Below are 22701 nucleotides of genomic sequence, written 5' to 3' on the forward strand. Positions count from 1 at the left end.
CACATATTCAAATACGGATCCATATTTTTTTAAACTTCCATTTGGGAGGAAGATATTACGTAATGACGACCCCTCTTATTCGCCATAGCGCACAGGGCGTATCTTATAACGTAGCTCGAGGTGAAGGACAATTTATCCAGTACAGCGCTATAACGAGGTTACTTTGGCAAGTTTCCAGGCCACGGTACAACCTGGCGCGGACTTTGCTCGCTGGTCTGTCGTCAATGTTATTTTTGTATTTTTATATGGCTCCAGCACGGAGTTGAGGTATAACAGATTTGTCAACCAACGTGAATGCTACACTGATGTTTGATCGCGGAATATGGCTGGCGTCGATGGGTAAGCGTGAATGTATTGATGACATTGAAATATCTTTATTCATATGCTGCATTTATTTATATTAGGACAATCAATTTCCGTGAATAGACACGGGCAAGGCGAAACTATTCGTCCGAAACACAAAAGGAAATCCTAAGTTAATGTCCCACAGCAATAATACAATGTACGTATATGTAACACAAAAGGAAATCCTAAGTTAATGTCACATAGCAATAATACAATGTACGTATATGTAACACAAAAGGAAATCCTAAGTTAATGTCACACAGCAATAATACAATGTACGTATATGTAACACAAAAGGAAATCCTAAGTTAATGTCACACAGCAATAATACAATGTACGTATATGTAACACAAAAGGAAATCCTAAGTTAATGTCACACAGCAATAATACAATGTACGTATATGTAACACAAAAGGAAATCCTAAGTTAATGTCACACAGCAATAATACAATGTACGTATATGTAACACAAAAGGAAATCCTAAGTTAATGTCACACAGCAATAATACAATGTACGTATATGTAACACCAAAGGAAATCCTAAGTTAATGTCACACAGCAATATATGTGCCAAGTTATAACACTGCAGCGTTATGTTTATGTCACACAGCAATATATATGCCAAGTTATAACACTGTAGCGATATGTTTATGTCACACAGCAATATATGTGCCAAGTTATAACACTGTAGCGTTATGTTTATGTCAAGCTACAACCCGGCAACGGAATGTTTGTGTAAAGCCACAACTAGATAACAATGTGTTGGTCAAGTTACAACACGGTAACAGTGTCTCTGTCAAGCTACATCACACAAATATAACGTCCGTGTCAAGCCACAACACTAACATACTAACTCCTTCTATCAAAGCGATTCCATGTATTAGTTTCATTTCACTGTCTCGGGTTTAGTCGACGTCAAGGTGTGTAAGCTACTATACCTGGATAACAAGACGTATGTGGCTGACAATCTGCTGGCGTAACATGACACGGTGAACGTACGCTCACATTATGGCAGTACCTGCCAATGTGAACAACGTTAAGTGTAGAAAAAGTTCATGGATCAGTTTATACATTTATGGTAAAAGGTGGGGCTCAGAACACACTGGCACAATGTCACATCAGAACACACTGGCACAATGCCGCAACACACTGACACATTGTCACATCAGAACACACTGGCACAATGTCACATCAGAAAACACTGGCACAATGTCACATCAGAACACACTGGCACAATGTCACATCAGAACACTGGCACAATGTCACATCAGAACACACTGGCACATTGTCACATCAGAAAACACTGGCACAATGTCACATCAGAACACACTGGCACAATGTCACATCAGAACACACTGACACAATGTCACATAGAACACACTGGCACAATGTCACATCAGAACACACTGGCACAATGTCACATCAGAACACACTTACACAATGTCACATCAGAACACACTGGCACATTGTCACATCAGAACACACTGGCACAATGTCACATCAGAACACACTGGCACAATGTCACATCAGAACACACTGGCACAATGTCACATCAGAACACACTGACACAAAGCTGCAACGCACTGACAAATTGTCACAACAGAACACACTGACACAATGTCACATCAGAACACACTGACACAATGCCGCAACACACTGACACATTGTCACATCAGAACACTCTGGCACAAAGCCGCAACGCACTGACACATTGTCACATCAGAACACACTGACACAATGTCACATCAGAACACACTGGCACAATGTCACATCAGAACACACTGGCATAATACCGCAACACCCTGAAACATTGTCACATCAGAACACACTGACACAATGTCACATCAGAACACACTGGCACAATGTCACATCAGAACACACTGACACAAAGCCGCAACGCACTGACACATTGTCACGTCAGAATACACTGACACAATGTCACATCAGAACACACTGGCACAATGTCACATCAAAACCCACTGGCACAATGCCGCAACACACTGACACATTGTCACATCAGAACACACTTGCACAATGTCACACCAGAAAACACTGGCACAATGTCACATCAGAACACACTGGCACAATGTCACATCAAAACCCACTGGCACAATGCCGCAACACACTGACACATTGTCACATCAGAACACACTGGCACAATGTCACATCAGAACACACTGGCACATTGTCACATCAGAACACACTGGCACAATGTCACATCAGAACACACTGAAACATTGTCACATCAGAACGCACTGACATATTGTCAAATCAGAACACACTGATACAATGTCACATCAGAACACACTGACATATTGTCACATCAGAACACACTGGCACAATGTCACATCAGAACACACTGACACAATGTCACATTAGAACACACTGGCACAATGTCACATCAGAACACACTGACACAAAGCCGCAACGCACTGACACATTGTCACATCAGAACACACTGACACAACGTCACATCAGAACACACTGGCACAATGTCACATCAAAACCCACTGGCACAATGCCGCAACACACTGACACATTGTCACATCAGAACACACTGGCACAAAGCCGCAACGCACTGACACATTGTCACATCAGAACACACTGACACAATGTCACATCAGAACACACTGACACAATGTCACATCAGAACACACTGGCACAATGTCACATCAGAACACACTGGCACAATGTCACATCAGAACACACTGGCACAATGTCACATCAGAACACTGGCACAATGTCAATATCAAGCCGCACACTGGCACAATGCCAATGTCATGCACAATTACAACAAACACAAACTGTTAAGCTTTAGCCCAGTAACACACTGTACCAGTCAACCTACAGCACATTAACACAATTCCAACAATGCACATAGACGCTTAAATACAACGTGAATCGAGAATGACATATCAAACAAACAATGTTGTGTATCTGACAACGAAAGAAGGACCAAACTACAGTATCCTGTACAACTCCCGACCCTACTGTGTTTCCAGGAACCTACTTGGTGTCAGTCTCTGTCTTCTGGGTGGTGGGGACATTGTTCCTTATCGTGGACGTCACCGGAAGACCGGCGTGGATAAAACAGTTTAAAGTCCAGCCTGGCAAAAACCAACCGGTAAATTGAGTGAGTGGCATGGGGGATGACTTCAACTTTCCAAAAGTCAACTGTCCCTTTATGTCGAGTCATATTCCAGCAGTTCCAGCTTTGGTGTCCACTATAACATGTCACACGACTCTTGCTCCAAAGTTGGGTTACACTCAAGCACCTTTCAAAAAGTGCATTGTAGATATATGGAGGACATTTACAAATGTAACGCATAAGTCACCAAACTTCAGATCCAATTCCAGATGATGACTTATGCCCCTATTATACCACCATGTGTTCCCGTGTTTTTAGGTAAACAACGGACTTTCTTTGCGTGTGTTTGTGGTGGTGCAAGATACGCTCATATTTTTTGTGAATACCTGTTATCATTATAATTTGATAATGATGAATATACACATGCTCATTATTAAGTTGGATAGTACATTGGACACTGGCTTTAGCCGACATTTCTTATGATTATGAAAATAGTTTCGTCGTCTTTATCAGATAGATGTTGGTAAAATATTATAAAATAATAACAACCAAAGATCACTTTAATTACTAAACGGTAGCATTTGCCAACATACCTCAGAGCTATTGACTCAAAATGTCTGAAAGTTTCATTAATTCTTGTGACAACATGTGACTGCAAAATAATCCTTGGCATAAATTTATAAAACTGAGATGATGTCATACGAAAAATATGAGGGCATCATCCATGCAGGATGAATACAAATGAAGTCCCAGACAGGCCGTTTGTTACAGGATTACCCTGTCTGTAGCAGAGTGTGACGCACACGTCAAGTATGTCTGTAAGTGATGACAACACACCTTTGTAAACATTGACATAATATTTTTATTTTTTATTTTGTCCATTGTACATTTATTGCACATGTTTATGAATCACTATCACATAAGGATGCAATGATACCAGGTGTTCGCGAAAAGGTGAAGCGTTGTTTTTTGTTGCAATGAAAAATATAGCAATGTGTGGATGCATAAATGAGAGCAGTAAATATCTATGAAATCCGTATATCCTTAATTGCAGTATCGCTTACATCATCAGAAGGTTAAATTACATGATTTGTATGTGAAAATAGCGACCAGCGATTTCATAATATTTTCATATAAATCTCCTTTCATCCTGCTACCGCTAAACAAACATCTGAGGACATCCCGTTGCCATGGCGTTTACAATGCAACGTCCGTTCAAATGCTTATCCCACTGAAGAGAGATATAGATGATGTTTTGACGGAATCAGTCGTACAGGCCGTAACTGTCGTTCGGAACACCCCGTGTCAACCTTTTCGAGAAAACACACTTTCCTGATCTGGTAAGCGAAGCTCTGATTGGTCGGATGAAAGGTCGTTCTGGCGTTACCCTAAAGGGGTGTCCTCATGCAGATCTTTGTGTAGCGGTAACGATAACTGAGATCTGATTTTAATGAGATTGTGACAGCATGACCGGAAATGAGCCTCAACCACTATATCTATGCGAGGAATCGAGACCGGGCCGGCGACGTGACGAGGGTACGCTTTAACCGTAAGGCTATCCCATCGCTCCCTTTAAATTAATAATTCAGCAACCCATGCTTGCCATAAACGGCGACTATGCTTGTCGTAAGAGGCGACAAACGGGATCGGGTGGTCGCTGACTTGGTTGATGCATGTCATCGATCCCAATTGCGTAGATTGATGCTCACAGTATCAATCACTGGATTGTCTGGTCCAGACTCGATTATTTACAGACCGCCGTCATAGAGCTGGAATATTGCTGAGTGCAGCGTTAAACAAACAAACAAACAAACAAACAAAATCAAATTAATAAAACACTTTTTAAAATGTTGAGAGTATTTCCATTTATTATGATCTGCATTGTCGAAATGTATTTGTATAATCATTTGGGATTACCATAATAAATTTATATCAACATAAAGATGCGTGTGTACCTACCCTAGATCTAGGACATCCAGATACGTTGACAGCCACTGCACCAAGATGACATAGGCACGGCTGGAGTATATCTGTGACTCGTAACCGCGATCCCAGGCCTTTGTTCTGCACGTGACACGACGTGGCCTCGGCGTCACGTACTGCTGCCCTACGATTGTCACTGGTCTGTCTTTACGAGTATGTGAAGTACACTTGTCTCACCACGATCGGAAATGATAATTCGGTTTGATAATGCTCTTGACAAGGTCGTTACTTTAGCGTCCCTATTTCTTGACAACGATTGAATGATTGTGTTAGTATCAAGATATCAGAAATATACGTTTTGCCTTTTCTTAAGTACAGTAAACTACGGTTAGAACGAACTCAAAGGGACCACTGATTTTAGTTCGATATAACAGTTGTTCGTTAAAAGCATATATACCACAAATGGCCGGGACCAAAAATATGTTCGTTATATCGGTCAGTTCGTTATAAGCGTGTTCGTTATAAACGTAGTTTACTGTATTGATAAATGTCCATTTGAGGAATAGCAATCAGCGACTTGTGAAAATAGGGAAAAACAAACGCAATTCCGTCAAAGGATAGTTCAGCCATGTTATGAGTGAGTGAGTGAGTGAGTGGGGAAAGCCCGAATGTGAGTAGGTAGTGACTTGTACATGTGTACGTTTTCCGTGTGCCTACAAGCGCGAGTCATATTTGAATGTGTTTGTTTGTTTGTTTGTTTTCGAACACAGCATTCAGCAATATTCCAGCTATATGGGGGCGGTGAGGGTAACCTGGTGATTAAAGCGTTCGCTTCCGAGTTCGATTCCAGACATGGGTACATTGTGTGAAGCTCATTTCTGGTGTCAAACGCCGTGACAATGCTGGAGTATTGCTAAACGTGGCGTGAAACCAAACACTCACTAACTCCAGCTACATAACGACGGCGATCATTTTTAAAGTGGGACATACATTCGTACCCAGCTGTCTGTTTACAGACCTGGACGACTGACTACCTCTGCCCTCACCCACACTTGACTTTTACTTAACTTAACTTCTCGTTCAATGATATTATAATCAAATAATAACTGTTCCGTTGTTAGAGGTAAAGGGTAATTCAATGTATTTGTGATCAAATAACTATTTTACTTCCTTACCTACACGGGATGTCTAAAATGGCCATTTTGGGGACGTTCATTGTGCTAAAATAAGGGACGCAACTCTAAACAAGGACGTTCCTGTAAGTCCTCGTGTTGCACGGTCCCCGAAACATACATCATTTATTGCTTCTTTCTCTTCTTAAATTTGTTAATATCTTCACCCACTGATTTCAACCTGTTTTACAGATTAAGTCTGGTCCACTTTGGCACACAACCAAAGTCGTCATCATCAACCAGATCTTCGTCGGCCTGCCCATTAGCTTCATCAATGCCGGTCTACAGCGATACCGAGGCTGCGACTTGACCTTGACCCTGCCTCAACCAGTTGACTTCATTCGAGACTTCGCAGTGTTTGCTGTGCTTGAGGAATTTGGGTTTTATTACTCTCACAGGTTGACAACGTTTTTTTCTTGTTTCCGTAGTGGTTGTTGTACCTTTAATCTAATGACGAGGAGCTCCTGTAGTCCTCGCCACTTGAAATAGAATCACGAAATGTCGCGGTTACTAATTAAAGAGAATAGCTGCTTGCGTGCTAATACTAAGTGAAAAAAAGCCATTCCAGCGATACAGAATATTACTTACAAATATGAAAAAAATGGAAAGTGCGCTTCCCAAGAAATATCCATTTTGCTAGCGATAAGCATCATCGTTGAGTTTTTATCACGGGTTAGGTCGGTTCCTTTGCAATTTTTGGTAGTGCATCTTCAAAAGACCGCCTCTTCGGCCTTTCTCACACACAAACATCTGCCACCTGGGGGATGGGAAGACATTTGTAGGCCACTATTATCTTATTTCACGACGTGTAAGCCATCGGTCCATTACAACTTGCAACGATGCTACAGCCAGGTTTTCTGTAGTCTATAGCTGTGAGGTCGCCTTCTCGAATAACGTCAGCAAATAATATACATGCATATATTTTCACGGTTTAAGTGTTGATTCGACTTCCTGCGAATAACTAAGACTAAAAAGTCTAAAAATGTGCAGCGTACGTACATTACCTGTACGAACTGAGAGAAAAACACCTACAGATATTGTATATGGATCTATTGTCCTGGTTTGAAGTACACACACTGCTATTTGTTACACCCGCTGGCAGTCGCCTGACTGCTGACCCTTACCCAGATTGTAACCACGTGATCAAAACTCAATGATGATTCTGTTTTAAGTGGCGTCTATAGCCTCATGTAGACGGTTACCTTTATACAAATGAATGTATTGACATGATGGCGCCATTGGGCGTTAAAGCGTTCACTCATCCTGCCGATGACCCGTGTTCGATTCCCCTCATGGGTACAATGTGTTAAGCCCATTTCCGTTGAACCCCGCTTTGATTTTGCTGGGATAGTGTTAAAAGTGGCGTAAAAACATACCCGCTCACTACCATGTCTGAGAAAATGTCTTCAGCAACCAATGCTTGCCGTAAGAGGCGACTTGCGGGATCGGGTGGTCAGACTCGCCGACTTGGTTGATGTATTTCATCGTATCCCAATTTCATGGATCGATGCTCAGGATGTCAATCACTGGATTGTCTGGTCCAGACTCGATTATTTACAGACCGTCGTCATACAGCGGAAATATTGCTAAGTGCGGCCTTAAACAAAAAACAAACAAACAAACAATATACAAACCTCCATAATGCGAACAAGAAGAACATGAATTTTCCAACAATTAATGACTTATTTAACAAGACAAGATATTCAAATAATCATATTTATATGTTTTAATATAAAATGCATTCACCGTAGCCTCATTTCCGAATTAATTCCCTGGAACAATCATCTGGAGTTATTAACACATCTCACATCTTCTCCCAGGCTTCTTCATCACCCCGCGTTCTACAGCTGGATACACAAGCAGCACCACGAGTGGACGGCCCCCTTCAGCTACGTGGCAGTCTACGCCCACCCCATAGAATACATCTTCTCCAACATCGTCCCTCTCGTCCTCGGCCCCCTGGTGTGCGGCTCCTGCCTCCTGACCACGTGGACGTGGTTCGCCGTCGCCACCTTCACCACCATGATCCACCACAGCGGCTACCATCTGCCGATCCTCACGTCGTCGGAGTTCCACGACTACCACCATCTAAAGTGAGATCCTCCTCCTCCTCATCATCATCATCGTCGTCATCATCAACATCTTCATCATCATCGTCAACATCTTCATCATCATCATCATCATCATCATCATCATCGTCATCGTCATCATTTTCCTTTCGCGCTTTTAATAAATTGACCCATTTCCTTTAAACTGATTATACCCTCATATATATATGAGAGGGCCCGGATGGCCAATTCGTCTAGGGGTTCGCGGAGTAGAGTTACATCCCTTGGCTTTGCCAGAATCCTGTGATCGTTGGTTCTAATCCCAGATTTGCCGTTGATTATGAATGTATATTGTGTTCAAAGCGGCGTAAAATCAAACGGAGCCACCCGTATACAAGTATCTGAACAGTGATTTCTGATGCGATGTCAGAAGTCCTACACATCAACAATACTTACGACCGCCCTTTTTATGGGAGCCTTTGCCTGTCGCCCATTTCGGAGACACACCAAGTTATTTATTAACTTCCAATATAACTCGTTTCAATGAAGATCTGATTTTAACGATATTTTATGCTGGAAGTCTTTCTCTTGTAGATACAACGTGAACTACGGGGTCACTGGGTTGTTGGACTGGTTCCATGGTACTGATCTCAAGTTCCGTGCTGCGCCACAGTTTGCAAGACATAGAATGATATTCAGTGCTGGTGACATGAAGCTCCACGAAGACAAGGTGAAGTGACAGGGGTGACAGACGACCGTCCAACTCTTGTGTAGTAACGACACACTTAGTTCAGACACTGTACCGACATGCGCGACACCTGTGTTCTGTTGTCTAAAGGGACACAACTCTACGACTGCTTGAAGGAGGGCATGTCGAGGGCACGCGCACACTACTGTTCCAACGACCACGAATGGGGCCGTGAAGCAATAAGGATTTTCCTATTTTACTAAAAGATATTTTTCATTGACGTCGAGTCGCATTCAGTGCAGAGAGCCCTTGTTACGTTACGTCATAAAACAACATACTCATTTGATATTGTATGACACGGCTACATCATATACATGTACCTATATCGATGGGCATTGTTAAATTGTTTGATGTTTTTACTATTTAATAAAGAATACAATTGAATAGTGAATGTCTTCTCGATCACATTCGTGATTGTTTTGTATTGATTTATCATGTACATCCCCTCTCATGACAAATAGTAATCCCTTAGTCATGTACATCAGCCCTCGTTACAATAGTAATACGTCAGAGATGTACATACCCTCTCATGACAATAGTAATACCTAAGTCATGAACGTCCGCCCTCGTTACAATAGTAATACGTCAGAGATGTACATACCCTCTCATGACAATAGTAATACCTAAGTCATGTACGTCCGCCCTCGTTACAATAATAATACGTCAGACATGTACATCCCCTCTCATGACAAATAGTAATACCTCAGACATGTACATCCCCTCTCGTTACAATAGTAATACCTCAGTCATGTACATCCCCTCTCGTTACAATGGTAATACCTCAGACATGTACACTCCCTCTCGTTACAATAGTAATACCTCAGTCATGTACATCCCCTCTCGTTTCAATAGTAATACCTCAGTCATGTACATCCCCTCTCGTTACAATAGTAATACCTCAGACATGTACATTCCCTCTCGTTACAATGGTAATACCTCAGTCATGTACACTCCCTCTCGTTACAATGGTAATACCTCAGTCATGTACATCCCCTCTCGTTTCAATAGTAATACTTCAGTCATGTACATCCCCTCTCGTTACAATAGTAATACCTCAGACATGTACATCCCCTCTCGTTACAATGGTAATACCTCAGACATGTACACTCCCTCTCGTTACAATAGTAATACCTCAGTCATGTACATCCCCTCTCGTTACAATGGTAATACCTCAGTCATGTACATCCCCTCTCGTTACAATAGTAATACCTCAGTCATGTACATCCCCTCTGATGACAATAGTAATACCTCAGTCATGTACTCTCCCTCTCGTTACAATAGTAATACCTCAGTCATGTACATCCCCTCTCATGACAATAGTAATACCTCAGTCATGTACATCCCCTCTCGTTACAATAGTAATACCTCAGTCATGTACATCCCCTCTCATGACAATAGTAATACCTCAGTCATGTACTCTCCCTCTCGTTACAATAGTAATACCTCAGTCATGTACATCCCCTCTCATGACAATAGTAATACCTCAATTATGTACACTCCGTCTCGTTACAGTAGTAATACCTCAGTCATGTACATCCCCTCTCGTTACAATAGTAATACCTCAGTCATGTACATCCCCTCTGATGACAATAGTAATACCTCAGACATGTACACTCCCTCTCGTTACAATAGTAATACCTCAGTCATGAACAACCCCTCTGATGACAATAGTAATACCTAAGTCATGTACACTCCCTCTCGTTACAATGGTAATACCTCAGTCATGTACATCCCCTCTCGTTACAATACTAATACCTCAGTCATGTACTCTCCCTCTCGTTACAATAGTAATACCTCAGTCATGTACATCACCTCTCATGACAATAGTAATACCTCAGTCATGTACTTTCCCTCTCGTTACAATAGTAATACCTCAGTCATGTACACCCCCTCTCGTTACAATGGTAATACCTCAGTCATGTACATCCCCTCTCGTTACAATAGTAATACCTCAGTCATGTACTCTCCCTCTCGTTACAATAGTAATACCTCAGTCATGTACATCCCCTCTCATGACAATAGTAATACCTCAGTCATGTACTTCCCCTCTCGTTACAATAGTAATACCTCAGTCATGTACATCCCCTCTGATGACAATAGTAATACCTCAGTCATGTACATCCCCTCTCATGACAATAGTAATACCTCAGTTATGTACACTCCGTCTCGTTACAGTAGTAATACCTCAGTCATGTACATCCCCTCTCGTTACAATAGTAATACCTCAGTCATGTACATCCCCTCTGATGACAATAGTAATACCTCAGTCATGTACACTCCCTCTCGTTACAATAGTAATACCTCAGTCATGAACATCCCCTCTGATGACAATAGTAATACCTCAGTCATGTACTCTCCCTCTCGTTACAATAGTAATACCTCAGTCATGTACTCTCCCTCTCGTTACAATGGTAATACCTCAGTCATGTACACTCCCTCTCGTTACAATAGTAATACCTCAGTCATGTACATCCCCTCTCGTTACAATAGTAATACCTCAGTCATGTACATCCCCTCTGATGACAATAGTAATACCTCAGTCATGTACACTCCCTCTCGTTACAATAGTAATACCTCAGTCATGAACATCCCCTCTGATGACAATAGTAATACCTCAGTCATGTACTCTCCCTCTCGTTACAATAGTAATACCTCAGTCATGTACTCTCCCTCTCGTTACAATGGTAATACCTCAGTCATGTACACTCCCTCTCGTTACAATAGTAATACCTCAGTCATGTACATCCCCTCTCGTTACAATAGTAATACCTCAGTCATGTACATCCCCTCTCGTTACAATAGTAATACCTCAGTCATGTACATCCCCTCTCGTTACAATAGTAATACCTCAGTCATGTACACTCCCTCTCGTTACAATAGTAATACCTCAGTCATGTACATCCCCTCTCGTTACAATAGTAATACCTCAGACATGTACACTCCCTCTGATGACAATAGTAATACCTCAGTCATGTACACTCCGTCTCATTACAATAGTAATACCTCAGTCATGTACATCCCCTCTCATGGAGTTGCAATACTGTTCATATACCATGCTTCATTAATATCAAATAATAATGTTCCTTTGTGTGGAAATCAGAGATGTACTATGCACGACGGCAAGAAACATAGTATTGGTCAGCTTTGTAATGGGAATCGATCGTAATTAGTGCTTGAAGCGTCCGTAAAATAATCCAAATAGTGCGTTATTAAAACTTTCCATGGCTGAGAACGTATGTGTACTAACAACAGTAGTGTTTAAGTGAGTGAGTGAGTTGGGTTTAACGCCGCTTTTAACAGTATTCCAGTTACATCGCAGCGTGTCAGCTTAATGTGGGAGGGAAGCCCGAAGTGGTCCAGGTCTCGGACGTTTACACGCCAGAAACCTATGATTGTGGGTTCGAATCTCGGTTCGCTCCGATTATGTTTCTAGGTTTGTCAGCACCACACCCGTGCTCGTGGGTTTCACCGAACTAGTAAACGCTTGAGACCTGCATCACTTGGGGATTTCTTCCCGGCGTTAAACCCAACTCACTCACTCACTCACTGGTAGTGAGTATTACAACGATGTAGTAGTTTCCGTGCATTACCTCTAATACCCGACCGCCTCAGTGCTCTAGTTGTAGACCGTCCGCCCGGAGAGAGGAATGTCTGAGGTTTGATCCCCGGCCGCGTCATACAAAAAGACGTTGAAAGATGTTACTTGTTGTTACCCTGCCTGGCACTCGGCATTAAGGGGCTAAAACAAGGACTGGTCGGCTCGGAGTCAGTATACTGTGTCTGAGTGGGGTATGCATGTTAAACTGCGGCATGGTATCTCAGTGGGCTAGCACTATAAATCGGCATCAGTCCGGACTAGTACAAGCAGCCACACACACACGTGCATGCACGTGATATGTGCAATAATCTTGGACGCGACGTTAAACCCCATTTCACCTCACCCCACCACCTCCAATACACATTTCAAGCAGTTTGCAAATAACCCATCGTGACATATTATATCATATTCCCGAGGCAAGAGAGTTAACTGACTGTAAAAGTCCAGTTTCCACCCTTGCCGAACATAGCTGGAATCCATGAGTAACATTTTGGCTGGACTAACGAGTCCATGCATAGTCAAATCACATTCGCGCATCGAACTAGACATCCGGTTCGAAAACAACATGGATGTCATCGTGCATATTTCGATCGACTGCAGGATTTGCAAAACATGTGTACCGTCAACAGGGCGTCGACAAAAAATTCCAAATATTTTCATGTTTTAATCAAGGTGCTCAAATAATTTGATTTTGATGCACTTCGCGAGGTAAGGCGCGTTTTATTACAATATAAATCTTGATTATCGATCAGATAATCTTGACTGGACGCTACCATTTTGTTTGAAGCAAATGCAAGTGATATGAGAGGTGGAATCTGATTGGTCAGAAGGAGGGGTATAGAAGAGACGGAACTTGTAATAGCCACTACGATTGAGCCACGAAATTCCAGCGTAGTTCGGCAAGGGTGGAAACTGGACTTTAGTAGTTTGTTAACACCCTTGCCTTGGGAAAATGTATTCTATCGAATGCCTTTTTCATTATCTAAGCAACAAAGACGTCAGAATCCCTTTCTCTGTAATAGGTCCGTGCTCTCTTCTAAATCCAAAATGTAGCATATAAGGCATATCTGGATTACGTTTAAACAATTTGTCTTCTATACGTTCAGGGGGAACGTGTGGCTTAGTCGTGTAAGGAGACACAATTCGCTGTGCAGAGATGCGACCCCCTCGGCACGCCAGAAACCTGTTTTCTTGGTTTGTCAGCACCATGCCCGTGGGTTTCACCAAAGTCGCAAACGTCTGAGGTCCGCATCGCTTAGGTCTTTCCTCCCACAGAAAGCTGGCACGTCGTGATATCACTGGAATTCTGTTCAAAGCGGTGTTAAGCCCAACTCACTCATTCACTGACTCTATACGTTTGAGCAATAATTTTTCAAAGAGCTAGATGACACCTGATATTAAAATGAAACGTCTGTAATTCTGAGTATCAGATTTGTCATGCTTCTCCTTATATATACTGGCATAACCATTTCAAGTCTATAGTCATGGAATACATATTGCAGTTTTATCGTTATGATCAAAACGGATACATTAGGAAGAAAAAGATATTCCCCTACATTTGTTTTCTTACAAAAAATAGGGCTTTATTCTTGCAGGGTGATTTTAAGACCTCTCTAACCTCTTGAGCTGTAAATTCCTTTTCCAATTATTTCCAATTCCCCGCCAGGCCTCTCCCGTCTCTGCTTTCAATATATGTACCTTGGTAGATATGTCTTCTTTAAATACCTCGTCATTGTTTTCAGATGATAGCATTTGAAAAAATTTAAAAAAACAGTTACTCCCACAATCTTGAAATATTTTAGGGTATACAACCCCTTTCACATTTAGCGGTAGGTATTTCAGCCACCCGCCCTCCTTGTTTTCTGACAGTTTTAAAAAATAATGTATATCAAATTCAGCTTATCTCTCTAATTCCATTAGTGAATTCAACTTTAATATTTTCGACACCGGCGTCTGAATTTTCTATTTTCAGTTTTATGATATGAGTTTTTATCTCTGGGTATACCCGGTTTTAGCCATGCTAGTCGAGCAACGCCCATGGTAATGTGCATCATTAGGCCTGTCAGGTTTCCAAAAAAAATTTAAAATAGGTTTATACTGAATTTACATTAGGGGGTACACTGAGAACTTGCAAGTATAAGACTATTACTAACATGGGCGCTGTCAACAGTTTAAGGCTGACAAGCCAGATTATAGTCGTGAATAGAATTAACTTGAGATATGTATCAAATTCACAAAGGGTACATGCGTATATCAGCTTGATTTGTTCCTTCTTGGAATAGGCGTGAGTTTATGTTAAGATCGTTTTGACCAGAGGCTCTCAATGGGGTAGATAATAAATATGGGAGATGATCTGACCCCGCATAAGGCATGTATCTACAACATGGACATCGATCACATGACTTCGTATCCACGAGGGTACCAAGGTGTAGTCAGTCATACTCTTTGAGGAATTATCCCGAGATCTAGATGCATAACGTGGGGTATGAGATCTCATTAAAATGTGTAGGAGGTGTCTATCTGATATAGTAGCATCACTAGCTAACCAACTAGTAGTCCTGCACCATGACCGTGGAATATATTTATTTTATGAAAAAATAATAATCTAGAAATGCATACAAAAGCAAGTCTAGCCATCTCAAGCTAGCTCTATTCTGAAATCAGCATAGAGAATTGTTTTTATTTTTAGAGTCAAGAAGGATATTGTGTAATATAAGATTTCAGAGACTAAATGTTAGTCTAACCAACTAGCTATCTGTGCATATAGACTGTCCTTACAAATACCTGAATCTACATTAAGATCACCAAGGGTTATAGTAATCCCCTGTTCACGGAGATCATCATACATGTCTATGAGTTCGTTAAGAGCGTCTACATTAGTTGAAATACATCACAATAGCGTTGAAATCAGAGATGTACTGATGTGGGGCGCTCGAAGGTTAGAAACATCTTAGTGACGTTTGTACAAGGGATGTGAGAACACAAGATCACGCACCGTTGCAATACTGTTTATAGACCAAGCTTCATTTACATGTATATCAAATAATATATAGTCTTTCTTTATGTGGACATCAGAGATGTACTATGCACGACGGCTAGAAACACAGAGTTGGTTTTGAATCGATCGTGACCAAATGAATTAGTACTTGAAGCGTTCGTAAAATACTCCATTCTACTGCGTTATTGCCGACACTTAACATAGCAGTGAACGTGTGTGTACGTAGAGACGCCATGTTTGAGTGAGTGAATATGGTTTCAGCAATATTCCACCAACATCACGGTGGGGGAGACCAGAAATGGGCTTCACACATTGTACCCATGTGGGGAACCGAACCCGGGGCTTTGGCGTGAGGAGCGAACGCTTTAACTACTGAGCTACCCAACCGCCACTGCGGAATGTTGAACATGGATATGTTATATAAATAAACATCAAGTTAGTCGAGGTACTGGGGTGTTGAATGGAAAGACGAACACTGTACGGTTGTGATTTCTGAACCTGTGCGTGTATATGCTTGCGTCTGTTTGACAGTACTCCATTTTCATCTTGCCTGCCGGGCTAAGATTATTGGATGGTGATGTATTTGATACAGGTACCACAGGTGATATTACATGCGTCATGTCAATGAGTGTCTCGCATCAGACGACTGTTTTCAGCCTAGTAACGTTCGTAATTATTTGGTCAAATCCAATTTTCAAGTGACTACTTTCTTTTTCCGGGAGATTATTAAGGGTCAATAGTTACTTCTGAACTGACACTGAAGAATTTCGATTCTGATTAGTTAAAAAAATAAATATATTCCATGAGACACCTCAAAATTAACATGCTTTTTCAACAAAAACCTTGTGTATGCCATCATGTATCGATAACCCACGCATCCATGCATTAAACAATGGTTGCTAATAACCCATCAGACTTGTATACGTTCGATATCCAAATAAACATTTTATTTATACATTTAAAATCTCGCGCTAAAGAACGTGGTTTCAAATTCAGATAATAATTATTTAAACTGCAGTTAGACTACCTCAAATTTAAAAACACGGTAGGTGTATCTCCTAAATATATAACGTTTTACGAAGCGTGAATGTCTTTCTTGTACGAAATTATCGTAATTCTGATATAGTACAAAGGTTATCTTAATTTTCTACATGGTAATTTTATAAAGAAATATTTTCGAGGATGAAAATCAACCAAAGATAGCAATGGTCTTAAAGTAGATGACATACGATATATGACACAACAGTGTGTTTGATACCATCACTGTAGATTAAACCCCACGTGCAGAAACAGATGGGTATATTCACTCTACAGGCTGTATCGATTTAATTTAGGTATCACAATAAATCATTGTAAACTGTTTCATTATTTTAACTTCCGACCCTGTGATTTTGAAAATAATATGCGTAATAATAATAACAGAGTTATCCCTCTTGCAACGCACAGTCACTTGGTATGGTTGCTGAAAATGGGCTGGGGTGTATCTTCAATTCGAGCAATATTTAAGAGATGTGTCCTACAAATAACTGTCATTAAGCAAATGTGTGTTGTTTTGTGAAAGCCTGTTTATTTTCGTGTTGTTGAAATGTATTTTTTGTTCAAAAATGTCCTTTTCAAATTAAGCTGACACGGACAAAAACATATTTGGAGGTCATATTTAACACAAAAAAGATCGTAATTTTCTCATATAAATTCTCCCGAATTTTTTTTGGTCAAACTATAAACTCTGCATAAAAGCAACATAAATAATAAAGCCACATTGAATGAACAGACTTAGTTTCCACCTCTCGCGCGACGAAAGTACTCATTGGCTCTTTTCGTGACAAAAAGTGACTCAATAAAACCCCTTCGTATAGAATTTCCTTGTACATAATATATTTTTGTACATTATCATGTAAATATTTGTCAAAGAGAGGCGATTTAGTCTCAAAGCTCTTCGCCATCAGAGGTTATATGACTACTACACATTATATTACTGTTATGATATGATACGATATAATGTCATTATGGCAATCCCTATGACAGCCCATGTCATGTCTACGAAACAAAATACCTATCAATATCATAATCCATGTCATGTCTACGAAACAAAATACCTATCAATATCATAATCCATGTCATGTCTACGAAACAAAATACCTATCAATATCATAATCCATGTCATGTCTACGAAACAAAATACCTATCAATATCATAATCCATGTCATGTCTACGAAACAAAATACCTATCAATACCATAATCCATATCATGTCTACGAAACAAAATACCTATCAATATCATAATCCATGTCATGTCTAAGAAACAAAATACCTATCAATATCATAATCCATGTCATGTCTACGATGCAACGTAAACTACCAATATCACACACCGTGCCATGTCTACGATACAATATGACTATCAATATCACAGTCCATGTCATGTCTACGATACAATGTGACAATATCACATAGTATGACTATCTACTCAATACATTGTGTTGCGTCTACGATGCAATGTAACTATTAATATCATACACTGTGTATTGTCTACGATACATGTCTATTAATATCACACTTTCTGCTACATTGTATAGCTTTAATACAAAGATTATCAATCCCACTCACTATATGATGTTATCATAATTAGGGGTGTATTGATATAAAGACTAACAATATCATAATCAGCGTATATCTCGAAATAAGGACTAACAATATCATAATCAGCGTATATCTCGAAATAAAGACTTACAATATCATAATCAGCATATATCCCGAAATAAAGACTAACAATATCATAATCAGCGTATATCTCTAAATAAAGACTTACACTATCATAATCAGCGTATATCTCGAAATAAAGACTAACAATATCATAATCAGCGTATATCTCGAAATAAAGACTTACACTATCATAATCAGCGTATATCTCGAAATAAAGACTAACAATATCATAATCAGCGTATATCACGAAATAAAGACTAACAACATCATAATCAGCGTATATCTCGAAATAAAGACTAACAACATCATAATCAGCGTATATCTCGAAATAAAGACTAACAATATCATAATCAGCGTATATCTTGAAATAAAAACTTACAATATCATAATCAGCGTATATCTCGAAATAAAGACTAACAATATCATAATCAGCATATATCTCGAAATAAAGACGAACAATACCATTATCAGCATATATCTCCAAATAAAGACTAACAATATCATAATCAGCGTATATCTTGAAATAAAGACTAACAATATCATAATCAGCGTATATCTCGAAATAAAGACTAACAATATCATAATCAGCATTTATCTCGAAATAACTGCTTACAATATCATAATCAGCGTATATCTCGAAATAAAGACTTACAATATCATTATCAGCATATATCTCGAAATAAAGACTAACAATATCATAATCAGCGTATATCTTGAAATAAAGACTTACAATATCATAATCAGCGTATATTTCGAAATAACTGCTTACAATATCATAATCAGCGTATATCTCGAAATAAAGACTTACAATATCATTATCAGCATATATCTCGAAATAAAGACTAACAATATCATAATCAGCGTATATCTTGAAATAAAGACTTACAATATCATAATCAGCGTATATCTCGAAATAAAGACTAACAATATCATAATCAGCATATATCGCGAAATAACTGCTTACAATATCATAATCAGCGTATATCTCGAAATAAAGACTAACAATATCATAATCAGCATATATCTCGAAATAAAGACTAACAATATCATAATCAGCGTATATCTTGAAATAAAGACTTTCAATATCATAATCATGACTCCCTGTGTACCGACATTCGACATCTGCCTATTCACATGACCCCCTGTGTACCGACATTCGACATCTACATATTCACATGACCCCCAGTGTACCGACATTCGACATCTACATATTCACATGGCTCCCTATGTACCGACATTCGACATCTACATATTCACATGGCTCCCTATGTACCGACATTCGACATCTACATATTCACATGACTCCCTGTGTACCGACATTCGACATCTGCCTATTCACATGACTCCCTGTGTACCGACATTCGACATCTGCCTATTCACATGGCTCCCTATGTACCGACATTCGACATCTACCTATTCACATGACTCCCTGTATACCGACATTTGCCTATTCACATGTCCCTGTGTGTACCGACATTCGACATCTGCCTATTCACATGACTCCCTGTATACCGACATTTGACATCTGCCTATTCACATGTCCCCGTGTGTACCGACATTTGACATCTACCTATTCACATGACTCCCTGTATACCGACATTCGACATCTGCCTATTCACATGTCCCCGTGTGTACCGACATTCGACATCTACCTATTCACATGACTCCCTGTATACCGACATTCGTTCAGCACGGTGTTCCACATACCTTCTAGCATTGAAAGTTGACATATGTTCAAACTAATCCAACAATGGAAATAGTCACAAACTGTTCAGACAGCATCAGCAATAAAACATGGTGAGTACGTGCGCTACTCGGTGGTAGAATATTCCAACTTCTTTTCATGACAACTTCAATCCCTTGATACAATAGTCCTACTTCTAATCACAATCTGTCATAGTTCAATCCCATGATACAATAGTCCTACTTCTAATCACAATCTGTCATAGTTCAATCCCTTGATACAATATGCCTACTTCTAATCACAATCTGTCAAAGTTCAATCCCTTGATACAATAGTCCTACTTCTAATCACAATCTGTCATAGTCCAATCCCTTGATACAATAGTCCTATTTCTAATCACAATCTGTCATAGTTCAATCCCTTGATACAATATGCCTACTTCTAATCACAATCTGTCATAGTCCAATCCCTTGATACAATAGTCCTACTTCTAATCACAATCTGTCATAGTTCAATCCCTTGATACAATAGTCCTACTTCTAATCACAATCTGTCATAGTTCAATCCCGTGATACAATATGCCTACTTCTAATCAAAATCTATCATAGTCCAATTCTTTGATACAATATGCCTACTTCTAATCACAATCTTTCATTGTTCAATTCCTTGATACAATATGCCTACATGTACTTCTAATCACAATCTATCACAGTCCATTTCCTTGATACAATATGCCTACTTCTAATCACAATCTATCACAGTCCATTTCCTTGATACAATATGCCTACTTCTAATCAAAATCTATCATAATCCAATTCCTTGATACAATATGCCTACTTCTAATCACAATCTATTACAGTCCAATTCCTTGATGTCCAAGTCCTGTGGGATATCTGTCCATATCTGCTGGAGCATGTTTCGAAGTTCCTGGAGTGTCTGTCGAACACGTGGTTGACGCCGAAGGCGCCGATCCATCTCATCCCACATATGCTCCATTGGTGAGAGATCGGGGGAGCGAGCCGGCCAAGGGATGACATTCACGTTGTTTTGTTGAAGAGAATCCTGAACAAGTCGAGCAATATGAGGCCGGGCGTTGTCATGTTGCAAGGTAATGCCTGGGTCATGACGACGCAAACACGGTAGAACAACAGGGCCGATGATCTCGTCGCGGTAGCGCTGTCCATTGAGATTTCCCTCTACCACTATCAAACGGGTCCTCTGTCTTGATGTAATCCCACCCATACCATATCGCTGCCTCGTCAGTGAATAGAACTTATCCCCACTGTATGGCCGTCCAGCGTAGACGCTGTCTACACCACTGTAGACGTGCTTGACGATGGTTCCCTCTCAAAATGGGACGTCTGGCGGGTCTTTTGGCGACAATCCCTGCACATCTGAGGCGACGACGTACGGTTTGTGAAGATATTCGTTGAAGGCCAGGGATGCTTCTTGCAGTCACTGTTGCTGGCTGGAATCGATTTCGTAGGTATGTTGTTCGAATCCAGTTGTCTTGTCGATTATTGGTTACGCGTGGCCTGCCACTCCGAGGATGGTCTCTGACTTCATTCGTCTGTTGCCAACGTTGCCATAAACATCAAATGGTGTTTCTGTGGACGTTAAGTTGTCTTGCAACATCACGTTGCCTCGATCCTGTTCCAAGCATACCATGGCTCGCAGACGCTCATTTTCGGACAGGCGTGGCATTTCGTAATGTTGAATAATTGCGTAATTTTGTTGTTTTCTGAGTGGTTGTTGTCAGCACGATGCTAAACAATGCATATGGAATCCCGTTAACGCAAATGTTTTTATACCATCCTTGGGTAGTGAAATGCACGGGGCTTGCATAAAAGTCAACTTTTGCATGGAATGCATGCTTTTCTGTAGCAGTTGCGTTTTTGTGACTTGATTCCATACATGTACCACAATATTGAAAACCAAACTTTACTTGTTTGAAAAATACACTAAAATAGTGGTGTCACAGGAACTTTTGTTGTTGAGTATATATTCCAACTTCTAGTCACACTATATCAGAGTCCAATCTTTGATACTATTTACCCACCCTTAGTCACAATGGATCTTATTTCAATACTTTGATACCACATTCCAACTTCTAGTCATATCATTTCGCAGTCCATTCCTTGATACCATATACCAACTTCTAGTCATATCATTTCGCAGTCCATTCCTTGATACCATATTCCAACTTCTAGTCATATCATATCACAGTACATTCCTTGATACTATATTCCAACTTCTAGTCATATCATATCACAGTCCATTCCTTGATACCATATTCCAACTTCTAGTCATATCATATCACAGTCCATTCCTTGATACCATATTCCAACTTCTAGTCATATCATATCACAGTCCATTCCTTGATACCATATTCCAA

General features: G+C 40.2%; 1 protein-coding gene across 2 annotated transcripts; it reads left to right on the forward strand.

Annotated features, from left to right (window-relative positions):
- The first annotated feature begins 200 nt into the window (after positions 1-200).
- On the forward strand, positions 201-9709 carry LOC124138917 (fatty acid hydroxylase domain-containing protein 2-like). Of its 2 annotated transcripts, XM_046505820.2 has the most exons (5): positions 201-339; positions 3347-3468; positions 6720-6925; positions 8348-8620; positions 9170-9709. In XM_046505820.2, exons 1-5 carry the CDS (start codon positions 306-308, stop codon positions 9312-9314), a joined length of 780 nt encoding a protein of 259 aa, XP_046361776.2. In that variant the 5' UTR covers positions 201-305; the 3' UTR covers positions 9315-9709. The 2 variants fall into 2 exon arrangements, with proteins under 2 accessions (XP_046361776.2, XP_046361777.2); XM_046505821.2 differs by lacking the exons at positions 201-339; positions 3347-3468 and adding an exon at positions 3484-4968.
- Positions 9710-22701: the final 12992 nt, after the last annotated feature.

Source organism: Haliotis rufescens, unplaced genomic scaffold (genome assembly GCF_023055435.1).
Source record: "Haliotis rufescens isolate VD_foot unplaced genomic scaffold, xgHalRufe1.0.p SCAF_19, whole genome shotgun sequence".
NCBI lineage: Eukaryota > Metazoa > Mollusca > Gastropoda > Lepetellida > Haliotidae > Haliotis > Haliotis rufescens.

Excerpts from the sequence above, each read along its gene's own strand:
- LOC124138917 (XM_046505820.2), top strand. The coding sequence starts at position 306 with ATGTTTGATCGCGGAATATGGCTGGCGTCGATGG. Across the intron at positions 3,469-6,719 it reads AGCCTGGCAAAAACCAACCG|ATTAAGTCTGGTCCACTTTG; the intron begins GTAAATTGAGTG and ends CCTGTTTTACAG. Across the intron at positions 6,926-8,347 it reads GGGTTTTATTACTCTCACAG|GCTTCTTCATCACCCCGCGT; the intron begins GTTGACAACGTT and ends ATCTTCTCCCAG.